The sequence below is a fragment of the Macaca mulatta genome, chromosome 6 (assembly GCF_049350105.2).
Source record: "Macaca mulatta isolate MMU2019108-1 chromosome 6, T2T-MMU8v2.0, whole genome shotgun sequence".
Classification (NCBI taxonomy): Eukaryota; Metazoa; Chordata; class Mammalia; order Primates; family Cercopithecidae; genus Macaca; species Macaca mulatta.
The window spans coordinates 6,301,570-6,323,476 of record NC_133411.1 but is presented as its reverse complement, the minus strand read 5'-3'; the positions used below and the strand labels follow the sequence as shown (position 1 = coordinate 6,323,476).

The 21,907-nt window shown below is 40.3% G+C and overlaps 1 protein-coding gene across 1 annotated transcript in view; it reads right to left on the bottom strand.

The window, feature by feature from the left end:
- The window catches only part of ADAMTS16 (ADAM metallopeptidase with thrombospondin type 1 motif 16), a 180,989-nt gene that overhangs the window by 111,497 nt on the left and 47,585 nt on the right, over nucleotides 1-21,907 (bottom strand). Inside the window, exons 5-9 of the mRNA XM_001082662.5 lie at nucleotides 20,464-20,663; nucleotides 18,898-18,981; nucleotides 16,626-16,785; nucleotides 14,998-15,103; nucleotides 6,531-6,668 (exon numbers count right to left, since the gene is read on the bottom strand). Coding sequence (XP_001082662.2) covers nucleotides 6,531-6,668; nucleotides 14,998-15,103; nucleotides 16,626-16,785; nucleotides 18,898-18,981; nucleotides 20,464-20,663 — 688 coding nt within the window. The remainder of the gene's footprint in view (nucleotides 1-6,530; nucleotides 6,669-14,997; nucleotides 15,104-16,625; nucleotides 16,786-18,897; nucleotides 18,982-20,463; nucleotides 20,664-21,907) is intronic.

The window sequence follows — 21,907 nt, the reverse complement described above, 5'->3', positions numbered from 1 at the left end:
AGAAACAGGTACTCTCATTTACCTCCAGTGAGAATGCAAAATGGTCCAGCCACCAAAAGTGTGGGTGCAGAAAGGAAAATAACAATAAGAATAACAAAAAGTGGACAAAAATCTGAACAGACACCTAATCAAAGAACAGATATACATGGCAAATAAGCATATAAAAAGATCTCAACATCATACGTCATTAGGGAATTGCAAACTCAAACATCAATGAGGCACCACTACACATCTCTTAGAATAGAGAAAATCCAAAACACTGACAATGTCAAATGCTGATGAGAACATGGAGAAACAGGAACTCTCATTTACCTCCAGTGAGAATGCAAAATGGTTCAGCCACCAAAAGCGTGGGTGCAGAAAGGAAAATCCTTTCAGCCATTTTAAAAACAATCGACCACAATAACCATATGGATAAAATGAGTGTTGACTTTTTTCCATGCCATATACAAAAATTAAGTGGTCTACATATGATAAGCAAACAATAAAACTTGTAGGAGATCATGTGGAAGAAGACCTTTGCAACTTTGGGACGAGTAGAGGTTTTTGGTTTTTTTTTTTTTTTCTAGCAGAGTACAAAAGCACCAATCCTAAAGACATATCAATAATTTGGACTCCATTAAAAAAATAAAAATTTCTATTTAGCAAAGCCACCATTAAAAGTGTAAATAAAATGTCACAGAGTCAGAGAAGATTTTATAATACATATATGTCAGAATGGGACAAAATGTTTATATTCAGAATGTATACAATACTCTCATCAAGAGAGAAGAAAAACAACAGGGTCTCTTTATTTTACATGCACAAAAGATTTTAGCGCTTTACTAAGAAGGTTACTCAAGTGGCCATTAAACATATAAAATGTATTCAGTCTTATTAATTAATACATTGATATGAAATTTCACACTACCAGATACCTAAAATGAAAAATATCAACATGACCAAGTGTTGGGAAGGATTTGAAACCATTTTGAAAATTTCACAAACACTTCTGGGAGTGTAACTTCACACAGTCACTTAGGAAAGCTGATTAGTACTGTCTATTGCACCTGTGCATATATATTTATGACTCTGAAAATTCCATTCCTATATATACTCAGAGACATATATGCAAACCAAGAGAATATTCACAGTGCTGTTCCTTGTACTAGCCAAAAATTGGAAACTCAGATGTCTATTACAAATTGAATAAGTTTTAGTATATTTATATATTTAGTATGTAAGTTATATGCAACACACTAAGTAGACTAATGCTATATTTAGATGCAGGAACAAGGATGAATCTCACAACTGCACAATGGTGCATAACTCCTGATTCCAATATACAGTGTTCCATGTCAGGAGTTAAAGAGCTTGAGAGATCTTTTAGTTATATCCCATCATTTTTCAGTTAAGAAGACTGGGGCCCTCAGAAAAGGCTATATTACCCGTCAAGGTCAAGACCTTCCCAGACATGGGTGAGCAAGACATGACCTGATTCCCTCGGTCCTTCTCTCCTCTGCAGGAAAGTGCCTACCCTCCAGTCTTAGAGTCACACTAGCACTGCAGACACAACAACTAGCCATGACCTAAGATGAGCCTTGTATCTCAGAGCAGGATGTGAATTGAAATGTATTATTTTCATTGTGTGCAAAAACACGCTTAATGGGCTCTCAGGTCAGATCTCATTTCCTATCAACAGAAGTAGTAGGGGGTATGGCGCCACTTACACTCCCAGTTCCCTGTGATGTTGGTCACCATTCTCATGCTTTGATGTGTTCAGATTCATATGGTCAGAGAGCTGGCATTTTCACGGATCTGCAGAGCATGACTTAAATTTTTAAAAAGTAAACTGAAGATGAGTCCCTGTTGTCATGAAATTTTAAATAATGAGCTCAAATTTCCCTAAGTCACAGGCCTTCGGGATGCAGACATGAGTAATGTGATGAGGTCTGTGTCTGTTAATGGAAAATGACAAATGACTTTATTGACTCGGTTGATGAATTCACTCCAAAAAAGTATCAAGCCTTCATAACTCTACCAAGAATAGAGAAAAGTTGTGCTGAAAACTTCAGGCCAATTGAGTTCCCTTATATATTTTTTTTCCACTATCAAATGCTAGACTACTAATAACGAGAACAGATTCATCTTAAAAGGTAGCCATTTATCCTTACTCATTGTTGGGATCATAGCCAAAGAGCTACCTAATTGGTGGAGAATATAACAGTATTTTGATTACTTGGAAATCAGAAAGTCAGCAAACAATCAAACAAGACAGTCTCAGATTCATTAAGTCAGTGAAAAAGTCAAGATTTAACACACTGTAGAAGTGTCCAATTTGCAACTGGTTTTCGAGTAAAATGAATCTTAATAGTGAACTTGACAACAAGAGACTTTCTTGGAAAATTTCACCATTCAAGAAAACAAATTTGTAAGCACGTAAAACCTTACCTATTTATTTATACTCATGTGGTCAGAAAAAATTAGTAAAGTCCCTGAAAATAAATGTTTATCATTGAAATGCTACAGAAGCGTTTTGCTGGATTCACACAAAAACACATCAGCACACTTCAACTTATAGTTCAGGTGTTCCAGTATCATAGAATGAAAATGGCTTTTAATTTCAGTAGCTTAATAATCACTCTTAGGACTATATTATATCTTCAAGATGACAATCTATTTTCAATGTCCTCAAAATAATTACTCTCCGAGCATGTAATTATCTTTTCCATGAGTCTGCCTATATTTTTTTGGCAGTTTCAAAACTTTTCTTGGACTTTCATTATGCTGGTTCTCACTGCACACCCAAATTATAATCCACTGATTTTTTAAGTTGTCAGAGGATATTTCAAAGTAGAAAAAGTGTTACTGTATCTTCCTCATAACCATTAAGATGAAAAAGAGGGTTAAAAAATTCTGAATCTAGAAAATTATAGAAAGGATCTGGAATATAGAAAACTCCAAATTTTCCTCGTTAACGCAAATAAAAGCATGCTGAGCCTAAAGTGAATAATCTTCCTTGTTTCCCAAAGTAGAATTTCTACACACACACAGAGAAAAATGTGAACAGCTGCAAGAAACAGCTAAAAACAATGTTAACAATCCCCAGCTTGACTCTGAGAATACCATGCAGGGAAAAACAAATGCTAAATGTACTCCTATACATCATGTCAGTTGTAGAATAGCTTTAACATTGTCTTTTTTGGTAATATAAATTTTTTTTTAAATGATCAAGTATATATTCCCAGAATATGGGTTTATATTACCAAGATACACATGTTGTCCAAACTATTGCCACTTATCCTGGGTGGCATAAACTATGAAACACAGTTGTTCCTTAATGTGTTAACATACCTTGACTTCGTCCTTGGAGTAGGAACACCAAAAAGGACCAAGCTAGAGGAACACAGCCCCTGGAGGCTGATGATCAAGATTCTGGCTGGGAAGATGGGAAGCCAGGATCCCTAGAGAATGAGGGAAGAGGCAGCCATAGGGGCAACCCAGCCCCAGGTGAGCCCTGGGGCAACAGGCCACCAGAAAGTAAGCTGGAGTAAATCAACAGAAGTACTGGTGTGATCCTACTCAAATAGTGTCCTAGAAATAAGAAGACTTAATTTGTGCAACAGAAAAAAAAAAAAGAGCTGTATTAATTAAATAAATGAATAAAAAAGGAAGAAAGAAAACAAAAGAAAAAGTAGGACACAAAGAAGTAGGTCAGTGAAAGGAACCAGAGAGGCCAGTTGAACACTGAAGAATCTACAGGATCTAATAGGGTAGGGGAACTTTGCTCTTAGTTCTCAGTTTGGAATAACTAGCTCCTAGTTTTGACTGAAAAGACATGTACTTTACAAAGACTCGGAAGGCAGATAATCTGGTTTCCTAGCCTGGGGACTTCTTGGGTGCTGCCAAGTTATTTTTTTCTTCCGCCAAATCTGGTAGAATCTCCGTGGAGATTATTTCATTGGTCATGCAAACAACTAAACTCATCTTACTGTATACATTAAATATGTGTCTTTTTGTGTATTAATTTTAGCTCATTAAAGCTGTTACTTAAAAAAACCTTTGCTTTTGTTGGAAGTATTGGTAGTTGTCCTACTTTTTAATAATAGAAATATAATTCCTTTCTTGTCAAATTTCAAACTTTCCTATCACAACTAGCTAGTTCCTTAGAATCTATACATTTGTGTCCTTCTCTGTTCTTCATTTTTAAATTTTTATTTGCTTCTCCTCCTCATCTAACTTTCAACTTTACTAGTAATCTTGTGATTTCTTGTGAAATCTCCTCCAAATTCTTAAGGTGGTTGTGTTTGTTAATGTTTCCCTAGAACACTCCCTTGAATTAAGAATAATTAAGAATAAAGAATGCTTTCTTTGATGAATCTCAAAAATACAATTTTCAAAAACATTGTGAATGAATTTAATTGAGGACTAAACATGACAGCCCATTTCCCTTCAGTATTTTCAAGCATTCGTGTATTTTGAAAATAAGGAAACATTTTTGTGTATCTCCTCTACTAGAATCAGTGAACTACTGTGAGTCAGTATGTTTGTTAAGAGCAAACACAGTCCTTCTATGTGTCTGGCAAAATAAATTTCTGGCTAATGAATAAATATATCCTCCATCCTGAATAAGAGTAGGTCTCGGCCGGGCGCCCTGGCTCAAGCTTGTAATCCCAGCACTTTGGGAGGCCTAGACGGGTGGATCACGAGGTCAGGAGATCGAGACCATCCTGGCTAGCACGGTGAAACCCCGTCTGTATTAAAAAAAAAAAAAAATACAAAAAACTAGCCGGGCGAGGTGGTGGGCGCCTGTAGTCCCAGCTACTTGGGAGGCTGAGGCAGGAGAATGGCGTGAACCCAGGAGGCGGAGCTTGCAGTGAGCCGAGATCGCGCCACTGCACTCCAGCCTGGGCAACAGAGCGAGACTCAGTCGCAAAAAAAAAAAAAAAAAAAAAAAAAAAAAAGAGTAGGTCTCGCTGCTAGGACCAAAGAAACAGTATTCCTTAAACAGCAAAGGTGCAAATCAGTGTGTCTTCAATGAGGAGCAAAAACATCAAGCCATAATTTCTCCCTGGCACTGCTGTTCAATCTGAGAAGCTGTGTTCAGAAGTGAAGAAGAGGAGTGTTGAGTTTAGGTGGATCCAGCATGTGGCATCCACTCAAAGCTCATGAATGGAGATCCAGCATGTGCCCTGCCTCCACTGTTTCTCACAGATCAGTCATCTTCAAGACATAAAAGCTGCTTTCTAAACACTCTCATTCATCTTTTTAGTATCTGAAACAAATGATTTTGTTAGTACTTAAAGATTTAAAAAAAACAATAATAAAGGCTATGATTGCAACAGAGTTGCTTTTCCTCTGCTGGCTGCATCCATTGTCCTTGAGATAAATACAGAGAGATCACCTCTAGGGTCCAGAACGCTGGGTTCTACTCACAATTTGGCCACTGACTAGCTGGTCCCTCCAGGTTTCAGTTACTTTTCTGCAAAAGGATTTGGGGTTCATCATGTGGCACAGATGACTCTCTGTCACCTAAGCACATGGGTAGAGGACATTTCTCAATGCCCTCTGCACTTCTGGGCGGTCATATGAGTTCCTCCAGGAACACCACCCTTGTCCCGCACACCTTCCTGTGCTCTCTCTGTCCTCAGTCCCCAGATGGCTGCAGTGGGGAACTAGGTCCTGGAAGAGGAAAGGTCACAGGATGGAAGAAACCTGGGTCTCTGAAGGACTGTGTGGAGCAGAGACATTCCAATCCACACTAGACTGTAATGTCAGAAATAAAGTTTTGGCTTAAGATTTAAACCAAACTTCAAACTCAAAGCCAAAGAGATTCAGGGAATAGTGTATAAACTAGCAGTTCTAAGAATGTTTCATAAAGTTCCTCATTTCTCTGAAATTTTAAAATCTACTATTTTTCAAGGGTCAAACCCTACCTCCCTAATGTTTTATCTCCTAAATAAGTGTTTAGAGAAAATTTCTAAAAATATTATTGACGATTACAGATTAGAGCTAGGTTAAAGTTTATATACTCAAGTTTCTTCACCTAATGAGGAATGCATTTAGTAGAAAAAGAAAGAGAGAGAGAAAGGAAAAAAAAGAAAGGAAGAAAAAAATGGAAGGAAGAAAGGAGAAGAAAGAAAAAACTAAACAGAAGGAAGAAAAACCAAAAAAAAGCTATGCTTTATTATTGTGTATACAGCTGTGTACATGTATGATCTTTCTATTCACTTCCTGAAGATTCCTAGTTACAGAAGTGAGAATAGTAAAACTTAAATGTTAGTGACAAATATTTTGGTGAGTGTCTTATGGCTCCCTTTTAGTCTCAAGCCACTGATTCCCTTTGAATCAATGTTGGATTAAGCCAGCAGGCCTCCATACTCTAAGGAGATTTTTAGCAAACTCTTAGGTCAACTGAATGTCTCAAGACACCTTTGAAGGGAACCACATCAGGAAGCACAGCCTGGGGCTGCTTGCACAGGATCTGGTGGACCAGGCAGTGAGCATCAAAGGCACTGAAAGATCACAAGACCAGCTCAAAGAGTTCCTACCTTAGAAATTTGTGTAGATACTGGCGGCTGCAGGGAGACCAGGAGAAGACCCCATTGCGTCCTGCCAACGTAGGGGACATGATGTTGCCCTCGGACTTTTTGCACATGTTCCCTTCTCCATCATGAATCATGCCAAAGCTATGAGAGAGAGAGAGAAATGTTTCTTTCAGAAAAAAAAAAAAAAAAAACAACCAGTTTAAATTATCTAATACCCTCTAACAATTACAAGTCAAGACTGTGAGACTCCCTCACCCCTGTATGCTAGGCAGGCAAAAATAAAAGCCACAACAGCCAACTGGTTGAGAATATTCATGTGTTCAAAGACAGTTTCTGAAGAACGGACCATCCACCAAATTGCCTGAGAGTGTACACCAATATCAAAGCAGAGTAAATGTCCAGATGCCTGAGTTTTGAATGGGGTGGAGGAACTTGGGATCTTCTTGATTAGGCTAACACTGCTCAATGTTGCTTCTTTTTCTCCACACTCTTTTCTGCTCAGCAGGATCGTTAGAGTTTCCATGGGTGTTTGTTGGAAATATAGATGCCAGACTTCTACCCAGGAACTGTTGACTCAGAAAAGAGAGATCCAGGCGTCTGAGCTTTCCAAACAAGCTCCCCAGGTGAGTTTGATGCTCACTGCAATTTGGGAACTACAAACAGCTACTGCAACTCACGTGGGCTGACATTCTGTCTCTAGCCCCACCTGGGGATGTTCCAGCTCAAACTATTAGGCCTGCACTACTGGAGGCTGTGATGGATGGGCAGCGCTTGACCTGCATCCCTCTGTCTATTTGGAGAGAGTAGCTCCATGGAAACCCAACAGATGACTATGGCTGAATGTATCTGTGGGTGTCGTTTGAAGCAGCATGGGTTACTTTTATGTGAAAACCACACCACTTTGGAGATCCACACCTGGCTCAGAGTACAGGTACATCTCAAGCTACAGCAGCTATAGGAACCCTTAATAGGGGCCATCAGAGGTGTTCAGAGCCCACGATGCCAATCAACACTCACTTAATAACACCTGAGAAAATGGAGCTGTGCACCTGGGAGAACCACATTTTCCAGGGCTGCTACCCCCCTCACCAGCAGGTCTGCTGCTTCTTCTTAACCAGTGAAAGCTGTAGGAGAGCCCTGAGTGCACTCAAGGCTCATTTCAATGATCCCATTTTCAATTATCCTAGAAGAACACAACATACTTCCTTGGGAGATGTTATAGCTCCGAAGACCTCCCATTAAGGTAAATACATTCTGTCAGAGCTAAGCCACTATTGCCATTAATGTCTGGCACCTAGTCATTGTATGGATTCCCTGAGCACAGGGTCCCATTGGTAAGATGCAGAGAAAAGGAGGAAGGCAAGAGAGAGGGAAAGCAAAGAAGGACATGGTGGTTTCTAGTTATGGGGGACATTATGCTGCCAAGAATTCCATAAGGAGTGGACAGAAGGCAGCAGGGACAGGAAGACACCAATGTAGGGGAAAGTCAGCTCCAAACGGTGTCAAGAGAATCTGTACTTGTTACCTAGGCTGAAGACACATTTGTCTATTTAACTGCGTTGCTTAGAGCTATTTAGTAATATATTACTAGAAAATAATCAACATTTATAAGCACTCACCATTTTACAGCTGTTATGGTAGGCTTGTAACCTATATTCTAATTTAAAACTCAACACAGTTCTATAAGGTGGCTTTAATATGAAGACAGCAAGACCGAAGACTGGAGAGAGACTTCATCCAGGGTTGCAGAGTCAAGGCTGAAGCCTGGACACTTTGGTGTCAGGGCCTAGCCAGGATTCATGTAATAGTGTAACCTGAACGTGATTGAAGACTGTATCCAAGGAAATCTGGCGTGCAAACACTGCTGAATTTCTGCAAAATTCCTGATCAGTACCAAGGATGATGTAGATGTAGTCATTTTAGCCTCCACCCATTCTCTGAAGTTCTATTAAAGGCAATTAATCAAGGCCAGAGGAACCGCATGGCAGAGGAAATGTGTCATGGCTGTGAAAAAGATTCAGGCTGAAATCCCAAATGGCAGGCTGCCTTAGGGAGAAAAGGGGGAACACAAAATACCAAACTACCCTCCCCTGTCTGGCCCTTGAGCTGCTAATAAAGAAGACACATTATGGTCCAGAAATTGCCCTTGAGAAATTTGCTACCACGTCTACCTATCTTTCTAAGGAATTCAAAATCCACAATGTCCCAAGTCTGGGGAAATCTTGGTCTTCAACTTTTACATTTAAAGTATTTTCAATGATTTTTTTCTAGTATCAAGTCTCAAACTCTGATGCATCAACATCTGAGAGATACACAGCACAATGTAGCTACCCAAGCCTGCAGTGGTATAGTTCTAATTTTGTAGGTTGAGGGTTAGGACCTGGCTTTTGGGCATATTCTAACACACCCCCAGGTGATTCTGATGTCCACCAAAATCTCAGCACCACTATTTCACAATTTGTGTCTCCAATCAGTACAATGCCCACATTTGTAATGCAATGAATGCCAGCAGATCAGCATAAAAGTAGCACACAGTGATTGCATTTAATACCAACATTAATAAAATCACAGAAGAATGAATAGAACACATTTTGAGATAAGGTTGCTATTTGGCAACAAAGAAATATAACTATATTCAAATTATGCAGACCAGAGAATGTATCTTGCTCCTGTGCACCATAGTACTTTAAAATGGTTATCATCCCATTTGCTAAAATCGTAAATATATTTTATCTTTTTCTCCCTTACTAGTTCATAAGTTTCTAAAAGACAGAGACTCCTCTTAACTAACCCACTGCCAGTGGACTTGACGGTACATAACAGGTCTCTATTCATGTTTGTTGAGTGAAGAAACGACAACCTTTCCAGCCATAACATACCCAGACATAAACCTAATTTCAGATTAAATTGAATTTGGGAATTGTATTTCAATGTCATGCTTTTATTGTGTTCTACAATATTTTTGAGTGATTCAATTACTCTTGGGAAGTATTTTTGTTTATTATTAATGACATACTGAGAATGCTGAACAGCCAACCAAGTGTTCATAGAAGCTGTATCACTTATTTCAGGCTGTTCAGGCAGTAGTGGTTAAGGACATGAGACATTCTTTAAAGGAACCATGGGCCAATGTTATCTGGATGTCAAAGTCTACCCTTGGCATAATGATGGCAACCACAGGTAGGACTGAACTGCCCCGAGCCCTGACGCAGGCTTCATGCAGGCGTGTGGAGAAGCACAGCTCATCCTCCATGACAGGCAGAAGGCTGAGCTGAAGACAGCAGTCGTGGGGAACTGAGGGACATGGTCAGGGAAGATAATGGGAGAGAGCATGGACTGTGGAGGTGGAGGGACCTCAGTCAGGGTCTTGGCTCTGTCATTCACAAGTTGCTTGATATTGGGCAAATTACTTGACCTCTTCCAAGCCTTGGTTTCGTTATATATAAAATGGGATAGTAAAACCTTCCTAATGAACTGTACAGAATGCCTGGGACTGTGCACATCACAAGGAAAATTCAAAACTTCTATTCCCTTCTATGATCCAAATGGGGTCTTGGTCAAGTCACATAACACCTAAGTGCCATTCATGGTGGGTATGCGTGTGTGCACGCACGTGTATGGGAAGGTCTGGCCAAATGTCAACGGATTTCTAATACTTGTTGGACACAGAAACAGAAAAGAAATCCTAAGAGGAAAGACAACCAATGTAAATGGTAAGAAGTGATGCTCTGACCTACCACAGCTCCCCAGAGAGCAGCCTAACAATCCTCAGTCCAGATGATGGTTAGAGGGGCTGGCTTTCTCCAATATTCTTCAAGTCTTTGAAAATCACCATGTGCCTGCCAGGTGCACTGGAAGATGCTCCAGACTGATGACAGAGCACAGCCACAAACGGGGTGGAGGCACTTGTCATCATCAAATACTGAAAAGGGCATCGCTAGTGACTGTGGGTGAGCTGAATGGTATTTTCAGGTTAACTAGTAGTGACACCAATAGTGACACCAATGCTGCTTTTTTTGTTTTGTTTTTGAGATGGAGTCTGTCTCTGTCACCCAGGCTAGAGTGTGGTGGCATGATCTCGGCTCACTACAACTTCCACCTCCCGAGTTCAAGCAATTCTCTGCCTCAGTCTCCCAAGTAGCTGGGATTACAGGCATCTGCCACCACACCTGGCTAATTTTTGTATTTTTTAGTAGAGATGGGGTTTCACCATCTTGGCCAGGCTGGTCTTGAACTCCTGACATCATGATCCACCCACCTTGGCCTCCCAAAGTGCTGGGATTCACAGGAGTGAGCCACCATGCCCAGCCCAATGCTGCTTCTTTTAAGAAGGCCTCCCTGATCGTCCCTGTGTGGTCTCTTGTAATACCAACAGCTCTCATTACTTGATCTCTTGCGTGGCATATCTATTTAATCTTTTCTCTTAAACTTTCAAAGGGCGTAGATCACAAGTCTTTTTATAGACTCCTACACAATGCCTTGCTCTCGGAATGCAAACTGTGCCCATAAACTAGGGAAAATGCAAGAGACAGACTGATGAATAATGAATACTTTTGAACACAGTTAACACATTTGTTTTAATAGAGCCTTAATGGTCTCAAATGATAATGCAACTTAGCTATTTAAGCCTATTTTATATAAGTGGAATGTATACAGCTCAAACAATGCAACCTAAATTACACTTGCATATATGAACTACGGAGCAAATAGTGCTCTATTGATTTTGCAGATGGGAAACGTAGGTGAGAGCTGTTAAGGGGACATTCCCTGGTCACCACCAGCCTGTGGTAGCACTGTGCTGATCCAGAATCTGAATCCCAGAGCCCCACCCATCAAATGACATGACTTCCCTTAGCAAATGGGAATTTTTCAGATGGATTCATGCACAGATGACATATTCTCCCAAAGGTGCAGTTCAGGCCTTGGTGTATCTGTGCCAGTGCTTCAGCACCTGCATTAGCAAACCACATGTCCTGTGTCAAGTGATTTAACATAACCAGGAAACTCTCCTTTTACCACCAGCTTAATACAAATCCCAATTCAATCTGTTGTACTACAGGAGAATACATATCTCAGTTCTGGTTCCAGTTTCTGCTCCTCTCTTTCCAACACAAATCCAAACACCTGTTCTTAGTAATTTCTATTTTTAGGTCACATTCCCCAGAATAAACTACATGACATTTTGAGATTAAAAAAACAAATGGAATTTAGGAGCACAGATTGGATGGACACTAACTAAAATCTTTATTTGAGTTAAAGATTAGAAACCTATGGCTTGCAGGCATGCAGAAGTACTCCTCCATCCCAAATAATGTCCTCTGAATGTCAACAGCACTGAAAAAGTAAAATTTACCTTTGAGGCAGGATGTTTTACATGTTTTTTACAGTAAAAGTCATAATAAATACAGAATTGCTTTTTAATTCTTGAATTACAGAACTCAAAAATTTGACTCTGCTTGGAGCTCATTGATAAAAGCAGACTGCTGATGCTCTGATGTTTGTTCCATGCATCAAACTTACCATTCCCTCTTCCAAAAATTAAACTCACTAAATAAATGAACTGAACAAATGTGTTTATCTTCAGTTCAGTTCAACTAAGATACATGGAGTTTTATTATTGAGTCTTACACATCACAAGCTTTCTCATTTGAAGTGGTGGTCACAGCTAACAACTCATTTGAAATGTTTACTCCTCACGTGTTGCTTGCTCATGCCCTGCATCACTCATTCCCCTACTCCATTCATACACATTTGCTGAATATTCCACACAGTCTCCCCTAAGTTAGCGAGGGCAACAGAGGGACTGTCACCAGTGGTCTCCATGGTTTGAGCTGTACGTGAAATTGCTCGGCGAATTTTACAAAAAGTGCTCCACAAAAAGCAGATATTACTATTGTCATTACCATTACTACCGTTACTATTATTACCAATCATTTTGGCATTTAGCACATGATAAATACAATATATTTCCTATTTTCTCAACATGGGCAGAAGGGTTTTTGCTGACAAGCTCCAGGTTCTCTGTTTTAGAGAACTTGAAGAAGTCAGGTGTTCAAGAAAGATCTGATACTTTCTGGCAGTTAATCCTATATTAGCAACGGGACTCTCCTTCATCCACATGTAGGGCTTATTTTTCTATTTTTTATAAACGGTCTCATTCTGTCACCCGGGCTGGAGTAGAGTGGTGCAATCTCAACTGACTGCAGCCTCAGCTTCCTGGGGTCAGGAGATTCTCCCACCTCAGCCTCCCAAGTAGCTGGGACTACACAGATGCACACTACCATGCCTGGCTAATTTTTAAAATTTATTGTAGAAATGGGGTCTTACTATGTTGCCCAGACTGGTCTTGAACTCCTGGGCTCAAGTGATCCTCCCACCTCGGCCTTCCGAAGTGCTGGGTTTACAGGTGTGAGCCACCGTGCCCAACTGAGCTTCTTTCTTTATTCACATCTAGATTCTGACCTTCCAGGAAAAAACATTTTTTTTCTTGTTTGGAGAAAATCTTTTTCCAACTACATCCAATTTGAGTGAGGAAAGGAAATAGTAATAACTGACTTCTAAGAAAAATAAATGCCAACATCGATACTTGTTTGGCACTGAAGACCCACTGAGGGCCTTGTGTTGGATGCCTCGAGTTTAACTTAGCTAAGTTCACCACCTGCAACGGCTGGCACTGCCAATGCCCATATCTCAACTGCTTATCAAACGTTCACTGGCTCAGCCCTCAGTGACTTAAATATTTCTTGCCTTGATTGTTTAATTAAATTCAGGTATGGTTCAGAGGACAGCAAGAGCTTCATGTTGTTACAATAATGAGGGTTTTTGAAGTTTTAACTCTAGCAGACTATTAAAAATACAACTATGATTCAGCTGAAAGCTTTATAAAGTGAAGGTGTAATTTGCTAAGCAATGAAATAGTCAATCATTACCTGCAATGATGAAGGGATCAGTAATAAGATATGAAGCTTCATTTTTCAGGTCATCAGTTTGCACACAGCCAAAGCGTGCAGAACCTTCGCATTAAACACAAGCGCATGTGTATACACACGCACTCATACACGTACACACACACACACACACACACACACACACTGCTTTGAACAAGTCTGAGGCCTCAGTCCATTTTCCAATAATGGATAAGTTAGCTTTGCAAAACCACAAATCACAAACACTTGCCTTGGTTTTCCTTTTGCCAATAAAATCAGGTTGAAATTAAAAAAAAATAAAAACTTACAATTCCTGGTTGTAAATTTTTCTAGGAGAAATTTCAAGTATTGTTTCAGCATAGCAGGAAAATATTTGCATTCCAGCTGGTGGTTCTGGTATTAATCAGGGTGATTGCAGGAAGTCTCCAGCTGCTTGGGCAGCAAGTGGGCCCTTGAATTTTTTATTTAATAGATGGCACTTCAAGGTAAAGTAGCTCACAGAATTTTTAGCCCCAGAAATTGTATTAAGAATAATAGTTTCCACAAATAATTGCTAGAAATTGTTCACTCTACAATTGTAAGCATTTCATGTAAGGTGAAAACACTAATGACCCACTGCCCATTGCTGAGGCCACCAACCTAGGACCGGCCTCTGTGTTGAGCCCCCAGGCTGGTGGGGCTCCCTGAGACTTTTATTTCAGAACCATTAACGGTGCAGTCAGAGGTGGAGTAACAGAGGCAAATCAGTTCCTAGAGGCCTGCCCGATCTCTTGTCAGTACCCATGCTTCCAAACTCTGCTTGGAGTACCAATGAAAAATAGCATCTCTATAAATTGTAAATATATATACACAAACACACGCACACACACACACACATACATACATACAAGAACACAAACACGAGGGTAACAACAGGAAGCAATGGGAGGGTTGACACTGTTCTTCATCATTTAGAGTCCCCTGTTAGCACCCAACCACGGAATGAGATCAGCCCACCAGACCAAGTTCAAAACACAGGACAGAGGAATAGGGGCAGATACAGCTATCCTCAATCTTAGGCACAGGTGTACACAGGAGTGTCAGAGAAAGACCCAGGGACATGGAAACTTGTACATTGCTGTGGCTTTAAAATGTGCATAGCCTAAGCAACATGGTGAAACCCCATCTCTCCAGAAATTACAAAAATTAGCCAAGCATGGTGGTGCATGCCTATAGTTCCATCTACTTGGGAGGTTGAGGTGGGAGGATTGCTTGAGCCCAGGAAGCAGATATTGCAATGAGCTGAGGTCATGCCACTGCACTCCAGGCTGATTGACAGAGTGAACCTGTCTCAAAATAAGTAAATAAATAAAAATAAAATTTGCATGATGTGGCACATAGAAACAGAAATCCTAAGTGACAGCATTTTATAACTGTCAATGGCATTCTCGTTGGATATATGTGAATTCCCTTCATGGACTTGATGTGATAAGTCAATATTTCTATGGAAATCATCCAGTAAGGAAAACACATGGGACGTCATCCTCCCATGGAGATGCACTTACTTGTGTCCAGACTCATGGGCAATGGTGAAGGCCAGTCCAAGACCTGTGTCTTCATTAATCGTGCAGCTGCGATATTTACTACACATTCCACTTATGGGTGCAAATCCTATGAAGGACAAAGATCAAAAGAATACAGAGCAGTGTTGTAATAAAATAAAGCATGGTATATTTATTTTCTTCCCCTTAATGAAATTTAGTTCTTGTGTTCATATGGGGAAATATGTAATGGGAAGCACTTAGATAACCATATAAAGGGCATTTGATAACGTAGGGGAAGGGATTCCATTCCAGGGAGCCCAAGGACTCTCTGTATTGTGGAACACAATTCATGGTTCTATGTAATGTTCCTGGTGCAGGCTCTAACTGGGGCAAAACAGAGAGGGGAATCTATTGCAGATGGAGGAAAGTCTTTGCCTTATTCTAAACATCTATGTTCCCAAAAGACCAAGTGAAAAAGTGCTGTAGAGAACGGGTGTGCTGGGCGGTCCCCAAGACCACCCCCGGCTTTAATGATTCACATCTGTCATAATGAGCATTTGTCCCACTCACAGTTATTATTTAATATTGCAAAAGGATACAGGGAAAAATCAGCCAAGGGAAAACACATGGGCAGAAGTCAGGAGAAAAACAGGCACACACATCTAGGGGTCCTTTCCCCGCAGAGTCACACAGGATGTGCTCTCTTCCTCAGCAACGAGTAGTGACAGTGACGGTGAATGTTGTCCACCAGCGTCACTCATTAGAAACTCAGGGTCCAGGGTTTTCTCTGGGAGCTGGTCACATAGGCACCCACTGCCTGAAGTGTGCCAGAATTCTAGACCCTCAGAAGGCAACCACACTGTACACACAACGTAGGCACAATGAGCCACTGGTTGGAGGTAGGGCAGTGGGAGCCATCCTACAACCTGAGTTCTCAGAGGCCAGTCAAGAGCCAACGGGGTAAGCAGACCTGTCTCAGGACAAGCAGCCAGGACACCACGTTAACTTGTTTTTGCACAATAAGACTAACTGCTGTTAAATTGGGTTTTATCTAAAAGTTTTTATAAATAAAACCCCTTCCTCCCTAAGAACTTGGGAAGAAATGGAGAGTTAGAAGAAATGTTCAGCAGAGTCCTGGTCAGTAGCACAGTGTTTCACACAGACCATCTGGAAAAATCCCAAAGTGCTGCCTCTAAGTCACACCCAGCCCTGTAAATGTCTGAAACACTGCTAAGATTGAGACACAGACAGAGAAGTGAAAAAAACAGGAAATATAATATGGTCATAGTAACTCCACAAATACACATCAATGTACTATTTCCACTAGATAATGAGAAAGCCTTCGATCTACCCACCCCATCCTCACAAACAGTAGAAGAAACAGAAAAAAAATACATTTATTATGTTAGAAGAGATAGGAACTCTGAAATCTGTGAGAGACATTCACTTGCTCAATAATCACTCTTGATGAATGCAAACACACTTCTATGTTTGGCTACAGTTTGTACAGGGAAGTAGGTCTTTACACCTTCACTAAGAAGCTGCTACTGCTTATTAACAAGGAACAAGGGCAAAAATACTCAACACTGTGCCACGGCCAGGGGTGCCCATTCCACACATGGTCCTCACACTCTGCTGGAGGTTCTCACCCAAAGTGTCACAGGGCTCATTCTTCCAGGAACATATATCCAGGCCAGTCAGTAAGATGGCGTGGTCATGACGAGTCCCATCTTTCCCCATCAATCCAGACTGCCACTGGCAGAAGCTACTTAAGGTGTGGTCTGCGTGATGACTTATCACCAGCCCTGGCTGTGCAAGAGACAAGGACCAAGGACCCCATGATAATGGAGAGAAAACATGTTATAATGCATTGGCATCACAGCAAACTATCATTGACCTGGATTTCAAATAATACGTGGCTGGATCTGGATGGCATATAAGTTAATGCATGTATTTTATGTATTCTATAAAACCTGTACAGATCCAGTGTACACATTTATGGACGTTTCTCTAGTTCCATACATAAACAATTGAAATGTATCTGGCCGATCCTGAATGCATGTTCAATGACCCAAGAAAGATTACTTCTGTGCATGAACTTTTTGTATTCAAAAATCTTTAAAAAACACTTTTCAAAATTAAGTAAAGCCACAGAATCATTTATACCTGGCTTTGCACATACATATACAAAAACACGTCTAGACAGCAATATGTTTATCTCATAACCAAATTAAGCAAGTGGGATTTCCAATAAATAAGTCTTTTAATATTTATTATTACAGTGTTCAATGAAATATCTTTTCTTCAAAGGCAGTATATTTCTGAGAGGAGGTAGGTCAGTTGGTAAAGCTTTATTTCTGGAAAATAAACTGCAACTAAAAGGAGACTTTGCAAGCCATGTTCAACTTCCTCTGTCTCTATCAAGTTCGGATAACACAACAATGAAGTAACAGGGTGTAGAACATTGGAACTCTTGGGAACGGAAGAATTTGAGACATAGAAGAACATGCATCAGACCAGGCTGCACCAAGTTTTTTGAATCTTATTCACCGGCATGCTCTAGTTTCCTATGGCTGGTTGGACAACACAAGGTTTAATTACCTCAACTTCAGGACACTGGCTTGTTTAAAGCTTTCACTGTTAGAATGTTGTATTGAAATTTTTTCTCTCAGTCACTGAATATGTTTTCTGCTGAAATGTTTATTTTGTTTTTCCAGAAAGTCAAATATACCCAAGTTAAATGCTACACATAAACACGGGGGCATGCCTTGCGTTCTTTAGCAGGTGATTTCCAGGAAAACTGCATTAATTAAAGTTAACACAGGTGTACGATCAAACGATAACCTCGCTTATTCTTTGCAGCTTGGATGAATTCCAAGGTGAAAATGTTTTAATACAAGGAATAATTAACCTGTCACCTGAGAAGCCCGGCATGTTCAGCAGCCCCCTCCCCAACTGCGCACTCACACAAAAGACAATGAGGTCGTATCTTCCCTGACTAGTCAGACTAGAAATAGCCCATCCACACATGCCCCCACCCTGCACAGAAAAAGAGCAGCATCCCAGGACTTTAACATCGAAGGTGTCTTAGATCTTATGAATGATCTCAGGTTTCATCTAAAAAATTCTTTGTTTTATAAATAAGAAAACTGTGGCTAAAAGGAGACGCTGAAAATGTCAGCAAGGGTGGAGCTGAGGCTGGGCACTTGGCTCCTGTCCAGCACCCACTCTTCTTCACCCAGTCAATGATTAGCTTGGGGAAAAATGGAAGTGAGAGCCTTTTGTGCCTATAATGCCTCCCCATTACTTATGCCGCGAGGTGTTCATGTCCATCCTCACTGTGAAGGGACCACCTCTATGCATTTACAGGGGTCACAAATGAAGGCAAAGGATCTTTAACCCACTGCTACCAAGATCCAGCGTAATCTGGGTTTTTAAAGCATGCAGTGAGGGAAACGCACTTGAGAGTCCATAGAAATCTTAATAAAAATAAAAATATCAGACTGCAAATGGTGGCAAATGGTGAGGGTTAAGAGCTGGGAGATAATCGAATAAAAAGCAGAAAGGGCTCATTGCCACTGGCATCCTGAAAGCTCATGATGGCTAAGATATATTGTGTGCTATGTATTCGTAGTGTGTGTCCCACCTATATGCTGAAGGCAGCTTTTACATGCCATTTTCTTACAGGCCAACTAAAGGATAATTTCTTACCACTTTTGCACAAAATAAACCCCACAAAAACTCCAAAAAAAGTTTAAAAGAATTGAAAAGACACTCATTTGCAGTAAAACACAAAATATTAAATACTTGTTGCCCTCGAGAGAGAAGAACCCATAGAACAATTATATTAAAGAAAAACGCATTATTTTGCCTTTACTTTTCTGGGAGTAGAAAGAGTAGATAGTTTCAAAGATAAACTACCTGTTCATCCTCTAGAAGAATCAGACCTACAATTGCAATGTTGATGTTTCCTCCTATTGTTCCATCTTTGAATAAAGCAGATACCTGAAAAGGACAGAAAATCCATGTTAGCCCCATAAATGGCATTTCCCCCCCTACTTACTAATGGGCTTAGAATCCAAAGCTCTTGTTCTTCAATGACAGAGCAATGTTAATTTTCTTGTATTTTAAGCAGACAGATATATTAATCATATCCCTGTAAAAAGCCGAAGCTTCAGGTGGGAGTGGGGTCCACCTCTTACTGTTAAACACCTATGAAAGGATCACAAGACCGTGGGTTGGTAAGTGTTCCTCTTAGAATATAAAGAGGAATTTTAAGCTAATCACGATGACTACAGAAACCAATCACTTCTCAAGCTCTTCTGGCAAGGAATTCCACAAGTGCAAGGGAAACTCGTGCACTTACGGGATTCCAAGAGGATACAAGAAAGAGAAGGAAAAAATCATGGTAATGAGATGATGAGAGAAAGACACAAACATTAGAGGTGATAGATCGTGGAAGTGGAAATTAATGACCAGAGTGGCATTTGGGGTGGTGAGCAGGAACAGCACGACTACCATGGAATGCAACCTGAAGTGATTTGGCACTGAGCTGTGGAAATATTGGAAAAGCTCTACAGAAGAGTGGCAAACACTTCCACACATCAGAGCAGTTTGCTGAGGACAACAGGGCAATGCTTCGACCCCCTGCGGTGGGAAGGTGGCTCTATTTCACTGCCTCCTCGGCTTCCTGGGAGACCAGAAACCGAGGGGTTCAGTCTACCAAAAATGACACTAGCCATAGTAATCATATGACATCATGGAAAGATGGGCACATTCAGGGGTACTCTGTTTATTGAGGCAGAAGAATGTAAAGACATGCTTTTAAAATATTGTCATTAAAACTATTCTTAAAAACACACTTTGGTGACCCAAGATTTTGTCTTCTCTTACTTAGATTTCACGTACATGAAATGAGGCTTAGTATACCTCTCATCACTCTTCAGTGATTAATACAGCTGACAATTTGAGACACAAACACATTTAACCTGAGATGATATTCTAAAAGGTTGCACTTTCCCCCTGTTTTTATAGATAAAATAATTTATATTTAGCATTTGAACATTAATATTTCTAAAAAGTTGGGCATTTCTATAGAGCCATCTAAAATCACACATCTAATGCTGATAATCAGATTTACTGCACTACAGCATCCCCTTAGAGATTTCCAGTAAATATTTCCAGTAAATAGACACTAGTAAGCCCAAAACATCTCATAGGCTTACAGAGGCTTATTGAGAGGGTCAAATGATTTTTTCCTACTGAATTAGTCTATGAAGTTCTGAAAATGGCTCTTTTCATTGGAGCATGGAAAACTAAATGAGTTATCACCAGTAAAATATTTCTCATATATGAAACATCAATCCACAGGTAACAAGTAAATCCACATGTTTCTTATATGAAACATCAATACACACACACACACACACACACACACCCCATGAAGTGCAATGACACAGATGGCCTCAACTGGAAGGACGATCCTACCATGTTGAGTATCGTGAGCACGTAGGTCGTGATATTTTCATGGCCATGGTTTTGCATCATCTTTTTGTCGACCACCACCAAGGTCTCCACATTCAGTTCTTCATTTCTATGGGACCTCAGAAGAGAGCGCTTATGCCGTAAGCAAGACTTATACTCATCTGGCAAGATGAAGAGGTCTTCCTTGGGAGGCTGGGGCATGTCTATGGAGGGACATATGGAGGGCAAATGAAAGCACAAGTCACACACAAAATCAGAGCCATAACTCATCATAGAGAAATTTGGTCTCAAAAATGAATGCTTATGATAAAAACCACATAACCTTTAAAACCTTGTGATGCAGAAGCTTGTATTAAAGTAGCACCCTAAATTTAAGTAAAATTCATGTAGTCTAGGCGTCATGGAAATCGTGGCTGTATTTCCCTTTATATAATTTCATCCTAATTTAAAACAACAAGAAAGGGCACTCTGACTCTGACTCCTAGCATCTGGTAGCAAAAGGGTTCAAAAACTTTGAGCATAGGGATTTGTAGAACAGATTCCTCTGCAAAGACAAAGCAATGGAACAAATAATTACAAGAACACGAGCTGGCTGGCTTGCACTGTTTTCCTACTTGAAGACTTTTAATGACCTGACAATGTTTAAAGTTGATTTCAATGTCTGGACACATAACTAGCTTGTCTACACTGTTTCCAGTGGATTATAAAATGCTTGAGGCAGCTCCACTTCACTGAAGAGCTTAATTTCCTAGAAAGTACCATAAATATTTATGTAATTTGATTAGAAGACAAAGCATACACTTTTCTCTTGAAGTAATCCCTTTAAAAATATTTTTGGCATGTATAATCGTTAGGTTAACACTACATTGAAAACAATTAGGTTTAGTGGATGCCTCAGAAAATGTGGTTAAAATTGTTTCGTGTGAAAGTGGACTTCAAAAAGCCCAGATATTTAGGTGGCGTGCACACAAAATCTATGCAGACTGTATTCGAGGAGCATACTGTAAGCAGATGCTATTTTGTTTGACTAGTGCATCCAACACATTTTATTTTCCTTTGCTAACATACTTCCAAAACTAAATAAAGCTTTTGGAGAATAATAATGATACCAGCTAATGTTTATTGAGCACTCATCATTTGCCATTAATGTTTATGCAATGCCCACAGGTGTGAGCCCCACCCTAGGTGACGTCTCTGGGTAACTCGTGCAGTCTGTACCCTAGCCTGAGCACGGGGTTCTAAGGATGAGGTCGTGAAGGCAGAGGAGAGGAACATGACTTGCTCACACCCCTTCCTTCGAAAGGGTTGGAAATGGCTATCAGATTTGGACGGTGTGGTCCTAGAGCTCTTGTTCTTAATTACCACTGGTGGAAAAATGTCTTTAGGATGAAAACAACATGTTAGCACAGGACCCAGCAGCTGCAGGTCCTCAGTATTGGGGGCAGGG